The sequence below is a fragment of the Phascolarctos cinereus genome, unplaced genomic scaffold, assembly GCF_003287225.1.
Source record: "Phascolarctos cinereus isolate Bilbo 61053 unplaced genomic scaffold, phaCin_HiC Scaffold_7;HRSCAF=346, whole genome shotgun sequence".
Taxonomy (NCBI): domain Eukaryota; kingdom Metazoa; phylum Chordata; class Mammalia; order Diprotodontia; family Phascolarctidae; genus Phascolarctos; species Phascolarctos cinereus.
The window spans coordinates 53,476,885-53,492,480 of NW_027556180.1; the positions used below are offsets into that span (position 1 = coordinate 53,476,885).

Consider the following 15,596-nt stretch of genomic DNA (forward strand, 5'->3'; position numbering starts at 1 on the left):
ATTCAGGAGAACAAATCCATAAGCTCAGCTTTGCACAGGGGCAAATGACTAAATAATCCCTACTAGGCACTCCTCAGCACTGTTCCATATTTAGGTCCTTAGGTCTTGCTCTTTCTTCCTAATATCCACACCACTAGGCAAGAAAATAGCTCTTTCCTTGCATTACACCTATTCCACTTGTCACAAACACAGGATTCCACAGAAAGAGCTCTCTTGAAATACCCATTAAGACTCATTTACTTTACTTTAGACCCTATACATTCAGCTCTAGATTGATTTTCAGGGTCTGAGTTTAAGGGAACACCACCATGTGGTCCTATCTTCAGTATGAGGTGCATATGTGTGCTCTGAGTCATTTGGTTAATGATGGTGATGAAATTGCACTAACCCATCCAAGCTCTCCTGTCTGGTCACTTCTGCATCCAGCAGTATACATTTGAGAGACAGCTAGCTGCAGCACGAACTCCTTCTCTCTTTTCACATACACATACATGTGTATAAAACACACACATAGTTCTATAGACAGGAGCACCATCTGTGGCTAGAGAGAAAAAAAAACACACATTCTGGGCCTTATTATAATCCGGCTCTGGGGGATGCCATTATTTTCATTCTTGCAGCTATATTAACTCACTAAAGTTTAAATAATTAGTTTCATGCCCCTACCAAAAAGTTAGTCCTAGTCAATCCAGCAGCCAATTTTGTTTTGTCCTTACTCAATAAGCATTAATAGGAACATCCTTAGAGGGGGTGGGGCAAGGGGAAAGCATGTTCTTTTTCCTCTCTGAAACACACCAGTCTTCAACTAAGTCAACCTTATGCAAAAGGCAAAAACTATTGAGGAAAGCCCAGGCCCACTCCCACAGAACCTATCCTAACCATTAGGTTATAAGCTCCTTTAGGGCACAGCCAGTTACTGCCCCTTTATTTTTGTATCCCCAACATTTAACACAATGCCTCACCTATAGTAGCCATTTAACCAATGCTTGTTGACCGTCCAAGAGCAAGACAGGAGATTCTGGCCAAAGAGCAAGACAGAAACAAGCCCACTTGTCTGTATTTGGCAAGCAGGGCATGTGGGCTGGGGCTTGATCAAGGATGGATTTCAAAAGGCCCCTTCCTGCATCTTCCAAGCAGAAGAATGGGGGGCCATCTCTAGGCATCCTGATCTATATCTTGCCACTGGACCCAGATGGCTCCGGAGGAGAAAATGAGGCTGGTGACCTCGCACAGCCCTGCCTCGCTTAAATCCAATTCACTTGCAAGTCACGGCATCATCTTCCTAATGTCATGGTCCTCTTTGAGAACGAAAGGCAAACAACAACAGAGGCACATGAACAGGCTTTGTGGTAACTACGATCGCCAAATTACCGAACATCAGACAGAACTGCAACGGACCTCGGATGTTGTTCAGTCTGACTAGCACCTAACCAAGGGTATATCCAACAAATCGTCATGCAGTCTTAGCTTGAAGACCTCTGGTGAAGAAGATTCCCTTCTCCTCACAGCCCATGCCACTTGTGGATAGCTTTAATTGTTAGGAAGTTTCTCCCAACATCAAGCCTAAATTTAACTCTCCTCGACTCTGATCCACTGTTCTTAGTTTTGCCCTCTGGGGACAGAGAGAGTAAGTCTATCCTCTCATCTCTAGGACAATCCTTCAAATATCTGAAGATAGTACGTCCCTCTCCCCACACAAGTCTCCCTTTCTCCAGACTAAACATCTCCAGCTCCTTCCAGCAGCCTCCACATGGCATGATCTTAAGTCCCATCAATCACCAGCCTGGTCACCCTCCTGTGCGCAATTTCCCTCTTGCCAATGTTCTTCCTAAGATGTGATGCCCAGGATTGAACACAGTATTCCAGCCATGATCTGGGCAGGGCTGAGGACAGTTATACTACCATTTCCTTGGTTTAAGACACCATTCTTCTCTTAAAAATTCTTAACGTTACGTTACAGGCATCGTGGTGGACTGGATATCACATGAGCTTGAAGTTAGGAAGGCCTGGATTTGAATTCTGCCTCAGATACATGGGCGAGTCACTTAATCCCTATGAGCTTCAGTTTTCTCATCTATAGAGTGAAAGTTTAATTCAATGATCTATAAGGTCCTTTCCAACTTTAAATCTATGATCCTTAGGGGCCACCATGTCTCATGGTTATCTCATCATGAACTTGTAATTCACTAATACTCTCACTAGTTTTCCAGGTGAACAACTGTCTCACCATATCTTTCCTGAATCATACCTGAGAAACTGATTTTTGAATCCACATATGACATCATTTATCCCTATTAAATCTCATCTTATTAGATTAACCGCGATATTCTGTGTTGTAAAGTCAACAAAAGAATTCAACGTGCATTTATTAAATGCTTACTACATGACAAGCACAATGCTATGTGCTGGCATTTCAAACACAAATTAAAAAGAAAGAAAGTTCCCATCCTCATGGAGCTTACATTTTAACAGAGGGAAGACAACACATACAGACCTTTGTCAAGCTCTTTTGGAATCTTGACTTTATCAGCCATTTGGTTATCCCTCCTAGCTTTGTGTCATCTGAATACTGGGTAGGCATGCCATGGCATTTGTGTCTTTATCTAAATCCTAGATGCAAATGTTGTTTAGCACGACACACAAACCACAACATAAAATAGTTTGGCAGTGGCCATGTCAAGGGCCATTATCTTCATTTCACCCAAACAGGGTCAGTAATCCCCAAGGTCCTGAGTAAAAGGAATGTCTAAATGCTCTGAATCAGTAGGTAAGGAGAGGAACCAATCTGATTCTTTTCATTCCTCAAACTGGAAACAGGAGTATAATATACTAATTGTTAGTGCTTTCATCCAGTATTGATACAACTGTTAAAGATGAAGGGATGAGCAATTAGCATTGATTGTGCAATATAAATTAGCAGCTCTTTAAAAAATAAACATTTGTCCAAGATGCTCAGTACATATTGTTATTGAATACAGAAGAATGTTATACTTTTCTATGGAGAATGGCATATTTCTTAATTTTTCCATCTCTTTTTGAGTTATAAGAAGGATTACATTAAGGAAATTTTGCATGAGGTTGTTTATAAAGGGAAAACAGTGAGACATATTTCACCAAGCACAGTCAATTATATGATAAAGTTCATAATAAGCAATATGTTCTACTGAAAAGAGCATTTGTTTCCTAAAGACATGTGTTCAAATCCCACCTCTGCTACTTACTACTGGGAGTCCTTGGGCCCCTCTGAGCCTCAGTCTCCACATCTCCAAGACGAGGAGGCTGGACTAGATGTCAGCTCTAAATTCTGTGATAGTTTGAACAGGTTTGAACAGGTGCTGCTGCTTTATGACCACCTCCACCACCATCTCCCCTCAGACTCCAATGGAGAGCCCTAGAGCCCTGAAATAGCAATTCTCATACGACCACTAACCCAGGCCCTGAAGCCACCACTGAGGAGCCCACCCTCCTCATAGCCACCATCACCAACTCCAATACAGACAAGCCAGCCTAGCTGAACAGAAAGGCACTCTGAGGGAGAGATGGAGCAGCATATTGAAAGTGAGGTCAACCACTGCCACCATCTCCCTTCAGACCCTGATGGAGACAGTCCAGGACCCTGACCCCAAAAGCCCCTGGGAATAGCAATGCACCACAGACCCAACAACACCCCTAACCATCATGTAGAGACACAACTCCTGTGGAAATGCAACCTGTTAACTGTGTCTACAGGTGATGCAGCCCCTTCCTCCTTAGCATCTACGACTAAGGAAGACCCAGAAAACTAAAGTTCTTGGCATTGTGAAACGGCTCTAAAACAGATGTGGTTTTATCAGGTATTACCATCTGCTTTGATGCTGCACCCTAAGAATCATGGGACCTTTAAGTCTGCCCTGTAACTGAAATCTTCTATGTGGGTGGTCTGGTCCATTAGAATGAGTTTTTCGAGAGCCGGGATGGTCTCACCTTTTTATCTGTACCTCGAAGCTTAGTGCAGTGCTTTGTTATACCCTAAGTGACTAACACATGCTTTCTCATTCATAGATTTCTTCATTCCAGGTATGAAGAACAACATGAGTAAGGCCACCTTTAAAAAAAAAAAACCAAACATAGCATGGCAGCAATAAAAGCTCTTGGTCAGGCTGAGTAGGTCCCCAGACGTTTTCCACTGTTCACTGGTTTCTCTCTATATGATGGAAACTCAACTCTCTTTGTAGAAAGGCATCCCTAGCCCCAGGTTCTACTTACTGAGGGCCTCTGTGTGATAAGTGATCGAGTGTTCGAATGACAAAGTCCTTAAGAAATCCAACCAAGAGATCTCATTTTATCTTCACAAGCCTTGCAAGACAGGAAGTTGGAATGTAGGAATTTCCACTACTTTGGCTCCAGCCTTTTTTTCTAGCCTTCCACACATTTCCTCTCTTCACTTACTTTATATTTCAGGTAAACTGGGTGAACAGAAATTCTCACAACTCAGCAAGATACTTTCCCCCTTCTCTCCATATTCACACCAAGCACCCTGCAGTGGTTCCTAATCCTACTTTAAGCCTTAGGTCAAGTGCCCTTTCCTGAGACCATTTCTCCTCCTCTTTGTCCCTGTCCCCACCTACTTTATCAAATATACTTACCTGGGTACAAGTAATCTCCCCCAAAACTCCCTGAAAATAAAGTCTCTTTTATTTTTGTCCTTGTATGCCCAGTGGCTAGAACGATACCTGGCACAAGCGGAGTATTTAACAAAGGGTTGTATACAAGCAGGACTGATGGAGTGAATCAAGCAAGTCACCCCACTCCTACTTAAAAGTACAAGCAAGATGTCCTGAAACCTTAAGGGTTTAAAACAAGTCTCAACCAACCTATCAAATGCTTTAGAGTAAATGTGAAGCGTCATTGGACTAACTAGAATGACTCTGACAGGCGTTATTTGGATTGGCTCAGGGAAGGCCATCTATAAAATGGAAGGGGAGGAGAAAGGAGGCAAGAGGAGGGGAGGGGAAGGGAAGGAAGGGAGAGGAGACAGAGACTGTCCCAGCTTAGCAGTGTTATTAAAGGCATAGCCTGTCCTGATTATACAGATAATGGAAAAGGCTGCTCCCATCCACATAAGAAGGGAATGCTGAATGTTTTCTCCCAGAAGCATCTCCCAAACAAGTACCTCCATATTAAGTGATCTGGACACGTACAAAACAAAGCTCTCTTACACTTACTACACCATTAGAATACTTGGTAAATTCCCCTTTCGAAAAGCTATTTAAGGCTGGCTGGTTAAATTGATTCTCAACCGCCAATCTTGAAACAAAACACATTGAAGGCAGCTCTTAAGGTATAGCATTAGAAAGATAACTTCACAATCAACCCCCGGCCACGACCACTATCCACTAGGGGATAACCACAGGATTATCCCCTAGAGCACTGGAAGGTACTAGTAGCTGAGCTCTGGGGATTAACTTCCATTGGTGAATGGCAGTTGAGATTAGGGTCTCAGAGCATGTGCTATATGTGTGAAATCAAAATGTACTAAATTTAAAAGCAGAGGAAAGGAATAAGCATTTATTAAGCATGTTCTATGAGCCAGGCAATGGGCTAAGTGTTTTACCAACATTATCTAACTGATCTTCACAACAGCTCTTCAAAGTTAAGTGCTGTCATTGTCCCCATTTTACAGTTGAGGAAACTGAGGCTGGATTTGAACTCAGGTTTTCTTGACTCCAGGCTGAGTACCATAATACAGTGATGTCATAGTCTTCTAGAAGTGTCTCAAGAGTGAGATGAGACTCATATTTTTAATAGTCAATATCTCATTCTCGTGCCTTTTCATTTCAGGAGTTGAGCATCAGGTAGTGTCAGTAGAGTCAGGTAAATCACAGGAAATCTAAGCTCACTGGAAAACCTTGGGAAGTTCCTCTCTTCCTCCCCCACGGACCATGGGCCATCATGTGGATGCCAAAAAGTGACACGAGCTTAAGAAGAGAACAAAGATACAGACTGGGCTCCTTTGATCACAGACTCCACAGAGGTGAGCTGCAGTTTTCTGTTAAGTCAAGAATAGCCAGGGGCCTGATTTTCTTTGTGTAAACAAGTCCTGTTTCTTCACACAGTGATAGAGTTTATCCTCGAAGGAAGCCTTCTCACCTCTTCTATTTGGCCACACAAGCACCCATTGCGGACACTAAGATGTTTCCAATGAGGTTGGCAATGTTGCGGGTTAGAGGACTTGAGTTTCAGTTCCATCTGTGCTGCCAGACAAGTAACTGTGGGCAAGCAATGAGGCTCAGTGGGTAGAGCACCGGGCCTGGCGTCAGGAAGATCTGGGTTCAAATTTGGCCTCAGATACTTACAAGCTGGGCGACTCTGGGCAAGTCAACGAACCTGTTTGCCTCAGTTTCCTCAACTGTAAGACGGGGATAATGCGTGCTTCCCTCCTAGCAATGAGGATCCAATGAAATATTTGTGAAGTGCTTAGCACAGTGCCCGACACACTATAGGTGACACACACAGATATACACACATCTGTGTGTGTATCTTTTCCTTCCCTTCCCCCAAAGTCACTGAACCCTTCAGATAAAAGGAGATACTTACACTCCCTCACAGTGTTGTTTTAAGAAAAGTGAAGTCAACCTTAAAACCTAATTTGAATGTTATTGTGACTGCTGCAATCCGATTCTTTCAGTGTGGGAAATTCCTGGTATGGAAACTCCCTCCCCAGATAGAGATCAGAACCTCTTCTCTTACTGAGTCACCTAGGGCCCAGAGCAGCCACTTGAGCCTGGGTCCTCCTGACCTATTACACTACACTGCCTCTCAGGCCTTCTATGTAACAAAGGATGCCGAGTCAGCCGTGGGAGAATTCTCCAGTTTGCCATAATGGATTAATAACTGGGAGCTCTGGAAAACCTGAGTGGCAAAGTCCTTTTTAATTCTGTCACCCTTTATGACTCCCTCCCAACCTCCCCAAAACTCTACGTCATGTTAGCTATTCATGTGCTTTTTACCAAAATGGGATGACTACAAGTAAGGAAGATGTGTAGCAAAGCTAGCATTTAACTAGTGCAGTCACCAAAGAGCTTTACGTCAATTCTTTTATGTGATTATCAGTTTCCCTGAGATGTTGTTATCCCCCATTTTACAGACAAGTAAACTGAGCCTGAGAGGTCTAATGTAATTCCCCCAAGGTGACAGTGACAGTAGGGGCAGGATCGGGCTTTTTCAAGCCCGGGTCTTTCAGCTCCAAATTCAACCTTTGTATGCTCTAGCTGTCTCTTCAGAAAAGTTTCAGGTTATATATAGCACGAAGTAAAAGATGAAAAAAATAACTAATGTTACACAACGGCCCATGATTTTTCAGTTGTGAATTAAGTATATTACTCTTCTGCAATCTATGTAGAATTAAAGCCTTGTTTCAAGAGGCAGATCACATCTCAAGAAGTAAGTACGAGGGATATCCTTCCTGCCCTGAAGCAGCTGACCATCTTTAACATTTTGCACACTACTCTTCAGTCAGACTCCGTACTGACCACAGATTATTAAAATAAACCAGGATGGAAGATCAACAAGGGAAAGTAGAAAGCAGAGTGGCACCCTAAAAGAGGACAAGCCTCTTGTAGATTAGGAAGTCTACAAAGCAAGAAAGTTGAGCAATTATAATGAATACAAAGGGAAAATTCTCATGAGATGGAAATCCAGTGTGGGTAAGGAGCCTTGGTTTCATGGAAAAGCATTCTGGATTCAGCATCAGCCTAGAACTAGCCATGTGACCCTGGGCCTCAGTTTTTTCACCTATGAAATGAGGGGTAGAACACAACAATGGGGCTTAAGGTCCCTTCCAGCTCCACATCAAGCCATCTCCTACAATATTCCTGATCTGTCAGTGCTGGGGACTTTTGTTCCTGAACGTTTATACTCCCAAGAATAATGGTAGGATTTGTCAGTTAAGATGAAGACAAGAGTGTGGCCCAAAGCCATTGGAAAACTTTCTTGTTCCCTTTGTAAACAGCTCACATATCTACATATGGCACAGCACAATTCGACATAAAATATGCTGAAATGGCAAACTATTTTTGATAGTTATTTCATATAACAGGAATACTGAACAAGTCAGGTGGCCTCTTTAGATTCAAAAAGCAAGGAAGGCTTCCTCTTTCCCATTTCAGGACTATAGCTATCCAGTGAGGCCAAGCAGCATTTTCCATCAAAATTTTGGTCATCCACATATTTTTGTTTGGGAAGCCGAAATGTACCCACGGACTTTATGAAAGTACCGAGGACACTGCTACTAAGCCCTTATTACTCAGAAGTTAAAGTCTAATTTCCTTTTCAAATGCTGTGTGGTTTGAGCTCAACATTCTGGAAGCAAATTACTGTAGTTTTAGGGAACACCTAATACTCTCCTCCCACATAATCTGAAAATACAAACTGTTAACTTTCAAATGCACAGAAAGGGTTCAATAACGCTTATATAACTGACCCCGCTGGCAGCTTCATCTCAGGATATTGTTCTCTGTCTGCTCATTTTGTGACAATTGTGCCTATTGCTTCTCAGCTTGGAAGAAACTGCACGTGTATGTGTATATGCATGTTTACATACACGCATGTATATGCAGCCACCCAAATATACAATGCAGTGCTTATATGTACGTATATGTCTATGTGTACATATTTATTTTTATATAGGATGGCAGCTGAGGTGGCTCAGCAGATAGAGCGCTGGGCCTGGAGTCAGGAAGACCTGAACTCAAATCCCGCCTCAGACACTCACTAGCTGTGTGACCCTGGGCAAATCACTTAACCTCTGTTTGCCTTAATCTACTGGAGAAGGAAAGGCAAATAAGGAGAAAAACTTACACAGGGTTACAAAGACTTTTTAAAATATATGTGTATGTGCATATATGTGTATGTATGTATGTATATATAGCATATATGCACAGGTGTACATATGTGTGTCTACATATATACAAATATACACACACTCTGAAATATAAAACATAGAAAGTGTCTTCTAATAGAACAACACCCAGGCATACTATCCATGGGTAACATCATTGTGATTCTCAACATCAGTAAACTCAGAGAGATTACATTTAAGTTTGCATCTAAGGACTGGAGGCTACATAGTCCTATGATGAGAAAAAAAAAATCTTTAGTGTAACTGGAATACAAAGAAAAAACCCTCTTGGTTTTTTGGATATAAAAAGCACAACTTTCTCTCAACTTTTCAAGGCTCTAAATTCTTCATCAAGGGAACTCTGATTTCATTTGTGTGGGTACAGAATGCAACCCCTGAAACACCTTGATGAGTTGGTATGGACAGACAAAAGCCTTATCTGGTATTGTAAGACAAGAGTTATTAGCTTTGTGACCTCTCTGGGTCTCAGGCCATCTCTAATTAGATCCATGATGGCCAATCCCCCAGTATGGGCCTTACCTATAGAGGCTGGTCCTCAGGACAGACCCTCCTCTATCATTGGGTCTGTGTTTAAAGCTTGGCAGGGTCTGCCACAGATTGCCCTCTACTGGCATACACTTACGAATCATATCAGGATTAGGCAAACAGACCAGTTCACCAAGAAGATTAAAAAAAGTAAATGTCAACTCTGAAAGCATTACGCAGAAGATTAAGAAATGGCATTACTTACAGAAGAAAATGCCAAAATATTTCAAGTGTGTTTACGACAAACCTGTTAAACCAAATATAAATCAACTAGATTTTAAAAGTTTTTAAAAGGAAAACCTCCTACTAATTGGAGAGTTATAGATTGTTATTCTTTATTGTGCTCTATTTCTTCGTAGGTACAAATATTCACATTAGTCTTAAGGAATACATTATGTTCACTCCAAAATACTATAAACTCCTGGGTCTGAGAATTTATTTTCAATGCAACATAAATGATGGAAAAAACAAAAAGGCATGAGTGAATTCTCTACTCATTAAGTACTTTTGACATGTCAGATATACTGAGTTATGTTGCTAGATACTTTCAATTGTAGTCATATCCGTAAAACAATTCTATAAATTCAATTCCGCAAATGTTAAGCACCTACCACGTTCAAGGCGCTATGCTAACTGGTGGGCAAACAGAAGGGCAAAACAAAAGCCTATTTTGAAACTCTTATTTTACATAACCTCCAAACTACAAAATAATTTCTCAACCCAGTATTGTAGTGAAATAGAAAACAATGAGAATAAAACACAGGGCATGAAACCAAAAGTAGTGGAACTGCAAGGCATTTTAATGAGATGATGTAGCCGGAGTGTACAGTGCTTACGCATGTTTTTATGATCAGTTACATTTCTTTCTTTTTTAGTTTTTATTCAAAATACCAAAAAAAATGCTGATAGGTCATTTTGGCAGTTATTTTCCAAGCCCTGTAATGAAGTAACTGTTTTCAAATGCCAAAATTCTTAAAGAAAACATTACTGAGCCCAAAAAGGAACCAATAAGAAACCTGAACATTCCCAATCACAAGTTTACTGTTGCAATAGTCAGCATTCTTGGGGGATGGGGGTGGGGGGGTGGAGAGACAGAGACTAAGCTCACAAAACAAGTACTTGAAGTTGTATGCTAAGATTCTCACCATGAAAAATGTTCTAGCTATCTGGTTGCAACAGATAAAAAACAGTGCACTGCTTGCTTCACAAAGGACAAAGATCTTTTTAGGGTTCGACTGCTGAAGGCACACAGCTGAAATTAATTAGATATGGCTTACTGTGCTTGCATTAAAAAGGCTCAAGTTCTACATGGATAAAATTACATGAACAGTATAAATTCGATATGAAAAAATGTACTTTTATTAAAGTAATTATGCCCAACAAACAACAAAAGGGAAGTTTCACAATTTGGTTTCAATCATATAATCCTGAAGTATAAAAAACTATAAAGTGACAGTCTGGTATGGAGAACATCTTTAATAAACTTGGAACCTTTTCCTTGTATTAAGAGAATCTATTATGGAAGAAGCTCAGTGGAAAGAAACATTATGGGAGGTGGGGAATAAGGGAGCACAGGGAAGTAAGGAGAATATTTCAGCTCAGCTGGTTCCAACTACATTATTCTTAGTTCTAAAAAACTCCCCATTTTCCCTGGTGTTTCAAAGCCGCCATCAGAGGCTCATACACAAGACACTGCAGAATTAAACTATATCAATACTCCAAGCACAAACAGGCATATGAAAATATGCTTAGGCCAAATTGTACCTATTCACCTAAAAAACCATATAACCAGTTATACATACGATGCATTGATACTTAAATTCCATAAGGTTCACAGCTGTATTGAGTCAAACACTGAGGCAATCAATTTTTAAATTGGGACGTGGCTCATTTGGAAGAAGATTCTTAGGTTATCTTAAGAACACTCCCACTGGGACTTTACATTGATGTATTAAATCAATCTTGGAAGACGGTGGGAAAAAAAACTTAATGCGAAGATTATTATAACCAACTAATCCTCAAATAAGCTCTTCTAAATCTCACATGTGAAGTATGAATATCAGACAAGTCCTTTACCATGAAAGCGAATTTTTACAAATAGCGTATTCCTTTAAACTCAAAAAAATGTATCTATACTTTCTAAAAGCACAGGCTATTCAGAAATGTTTGCATTAAATTCACTGTAGTTGACTTACTCATTTAAAATTTTGTTTTGTATCTAAAGGTGTTTCAATGCATAAAACTGATCAGCCTGAATTCTTCAAACAGTGCTAATACATATTTCTTAACTGAAATATCTTAGAATGGTAGTACTGTACAGTCTTAAAAGCAACCAATTTTAGCAGAGGAAGTCATGATTCTGATGACCAGTTTGAAGCATTTTGGCAATATAAATAATCTGTGTATTTTTTTCACAGTGGCAAAAATATCCTTTTGGCTCTATTTCTCTGAACCTTGAATTTTATAAAGATAAAAGTCAATACTCTTAAAGGAAATTAGGTCTAATTACTAGTAGGATTTAAAAAAATATTCTCAATAGTAAAGAATTTAAAACTTAAAAGAAAAAAGAGCTGTTACATAAAAGCATGTAAGCAAATATTTCTCCCACTAGGTTCTTTAATTGGAGCAAGTCTCAATTTAATCCCATAGGCATGGTCCATACAAAATAAAACTAGGCCAGTGCAATTTTTGCAAACCTTAGCACATACAAGAATTTTTTTAAAAAATTCTGAATCAATAAAAAACATCCTTTGGGTCAGATTTAATTCCTAAACATGTTTCTTATCTGAAAATCTCAGCCATTCACCAACAGCACATATAGGAACTTGGAAAAATATTGCCCAAAAGAACAGGTTTATTTATTTCCTTGGGGTTTCTTTTTGGTAAGTAGCAGCCTGTCTTGTAATCTGATTTTTTCACTCGAACAACAATGGGAGGCCAGGGCAGCATAAGCCCAGTAGGCCCTCCTTCAAAACCCCAGGAAAGAGAGTGGAAGAAACCAAAAGATCACATTCTCTTTCCTAATTGGCTGTAGAAAATACACACGGTTCCTGTGCATGAATGGGAGAATCAGGTGCAACATTTTCTGTTAGTGAAAGAAGTGAACAGGAACCTTTTAGCTTACTTGTATAAACTTTAGCAGGTAACTCAGAACTTCCTGGTTTGGCATCTATCTGATCATTAATTCCATTTTCTAAAATCTGGCCAAATATGCCTCCCTTCTTCAATCGGACCCATTTTTCATCATATAAAATTCTCAAGAGTCAGAAGGTTAGAAACATGTTTACTTGTTCTAACTTCTCATTCAAGTTAAAAAAGAGCAACTAATTTATCAAGTATCTTTTACGAGTCAACAACCAGTAGCAGAAGTGCTCTGGAGCAAATCAAAGATGCTAGATTCCCTATACGGCCTCCCTTGTTGTTCACACAGCATGTCAACACTTACAAAAATAAGGTCCTCAACAAAGGCAAATGACCAGTCTTATCTACTGTAAAAATTATGCTCAAGACAGAGAGCTGCTTAATTCTAAGGCAACAAGCAGAGCTTTACAAATATTCCAAATTAAATTATCTCAATACTTTTCCCACTCATTCATCCTCTGAAGAGCAGAGTGTACACACACACACACACACACACACACACACAATTTCTTGTTATTTGCTTGGCATAGTTTATTTGCAAGCCTTTACTCTGGTCCCCACTACCCAAGATAATACTGACGCTACCAGCTACCTATGTTTAGGGCTCATCTATCCCTAAAGTTCTGCCAAGCAAGATATATTTCAAAAAACTAAGTTCTCCCAAGTATGGAGTAAGAGTAGAAAAAGTTACTTACGTTGATTTAGGGGGAAAAAAAAGAGGAATCCAGCACCAAATTTTTAGCGTTTCTTAATGGTTCAGAGTGGGTTTTTAACAATTAACATTCCCTAACAAAATGCTTGAACAGAAGCATGAACGATAAGTGAATGCCTATTCAAGCGATATTTATATGTTGATAAGAGCCATTAAGGAAAATAATCTTGATGGGCACACTGCCACGTATTATTGGTTTGCACAGTTTAGAAGTGGCCTGCCAACACTGAGTCAATACGAACACATTTACTCCCTCACAAGTATAGTACATTTAAAATTGCATGCCTGCAAGAATTTGTTTTAAAAATGCGGAAAACAGGTTTAAAGTAAAGCTTCTTTTAAAAGTATCCTAATCAAGACAATCCATCATCAGAGTAGTTACTTTCTACAAAAAAAAAAAACACAAAAAATACCTCCAACAACTATACAATTAAGCACCCAAATGAAAACCATTAAAGGAAGATAGACAAATTTTAGTATCTGTGAGACCTAAGATCTAAAATGACCTCAGTCTTTTATGCTTACTATATAAAAACATCATACAAATATCTGCTCTGCTGTACTGAGGAAGTCTTGCTCCCAACTCAGAGTACATTATGACTTCCAAGTAGTACCAGCTGCTTAAATGAGCTTTTCATTGCATCCTGGATGAGACACTCAGGCTTAGGAGTTTCAAAAAGCTAATTTATTTTCCTATTTTACCTGAACTAGGAAAGTTTTTTTACACTGAAGTGATTAACAGTAAGAAAAAAAAATAATTGGAATATTTTATGATACCAACCTTCAAATAGGGGCATGAAAAAAAAGAATATAGAAAGATGCTTTGGCTGGCATAGAGAAGGAGAAAAGGCCTGTTCTCCAAGCTACTTCTTCCTATCTAAATCGGAATTTCTTATACAACAGCTCACACCCAACCAGCCCATGATTTAAATTCTCTCCATACACTTTTCTTCAAAAAAATTTTTATTCTAGATATGTGTGTTGTGTTACAACTGTTTCTGTAAAAAGACAACCCTATCGACTGGCTTTGCCTGTGGGCAGTACATTAGCCTAACAAAGCATGCCACTTCTATGATTCTTGGCTGTCTAGGCACCAAAGTGGTCTAGGAAATCCAGGCTATTTCAGAAGCCTTTAGGGAAAATGACCACAGAGTTTTCTCACTGCCTTAATTTTGACAGTTATTTTAATGCAACTAAGGAACAGCTACTCAGAACGCCAGGGATTGTAAAGTGCATCACAGAGAAGAAGGATATGAGTTGTGGGAAACTCACTTAGCAGACTTTTATGGAATCCGCTGTCATCAATGGGGCAAGAAAACAACATCTTAATTTTCTGTTGAGATTTTATTTGAAATCTAATTCAAATTGTCAAAGCTACAAAAGGGGGAAAAACATCTGTGTGTTATTTTTGCTAGGTCACAACATCCTAAAACAAAATATCACTACTGCCAGCAGATCAGTTACACACATTTCTGATGAAATTCATAAACACAAAAAAAGTTTCATTTTGAGAAACAGCCACAATGAAGATATTTTTGTACAATATAAAACAATGACAGGTCTACAGATGCAGTTACTCATGAGTATACACGTGCATTCACAAAAAAAAAAAATTCAGGAATGCTCTTCCATTTGATTTTTTTTAAAACAGACTTGTTCAGGCACAAAAACAAAACCGCATTTCCAGTAAGCGACAGCATTGTAAAAAAAAATATGAATTTTTTTTTTGTCAGTGTTTGCTTTTCTTTGACTTCTTGTGAGATCTGTGCGGAGATCGAGACTGAGACCTGGATTTCTTCCCTGATTTTTTAGGGGACCTAGATCGTGATCGCCTAGACCTTTTAGGTGTCCTTGAACCAGATGGTGATCTGTCAAAAATAGAAGTCAAGCATGAATATGTAGGTAAGAACTCTATTTTAGATGTTTAAAGTACCCAACAATTTAGAGCAATGAAAAAAATCATTTAAACAAAATACTTAATTTCCATAAAGTGTTATAAGCACCCTTATATTTCTAGACTACCTCAAAATGAAGGAAATACTATTATCCTGTACACTAGGAAAGCAAGCCATCCTACAAGGCAAGCTAGAGCCTCCAAAAAATTGCTATTTTAATTTTATATGAAGTCAAGATGGATCTATTATCCTAGTGAATTCTGTGGTACAGATCAATATGAAAACATCTTTCTCATTATTAATAAAAATTTCCCCTCAGAAAATAAAAGACCCAAAGTTTTGTCTCAATTCCTCTCTTCAATTCATAATTTCATGATTTGTACAAATGATGCAACATAAGTCTATGTACTATAAGGAATAAAAG

The 15,596-nt window shown here is 39.3% G+C and overlaps 1 protein-coding gene across 5 annotated transcripts in view; it reads right to left on the bottom strand.

Annotated features, from left to right (window-relative positions):
- U2SURP (U2 snRNP associated SURP domain containing) overlaps positions 1-15,596 on the bottom strand; it is a 103,630-nt gene that overhangs the window by 12,338 nt on the left and 75,696 nt on the right. For 4 of the 5 annotated variants that reach the window (XM_020970905.2, XM_020970901.2, XM_020970902.2 and 1 more), the window contains one exon: positions 10,761-15,145. The exons of the other annotated variant lie outside the window; for it this stretch is intronic. In XM_020970905.2, the coding sequence (XP_020826564.1) occupies positions 15,007-15,145 (139 nt within the window). In that variant the 3' untranslated portion in view covers positions 10,761-15,006. Of the gene's footprint in view, positions 1-10,760; positions 15,146-15,596 lie in introns of those variants that run through there. 5 annotated transcript variants of the gene reach the window in all.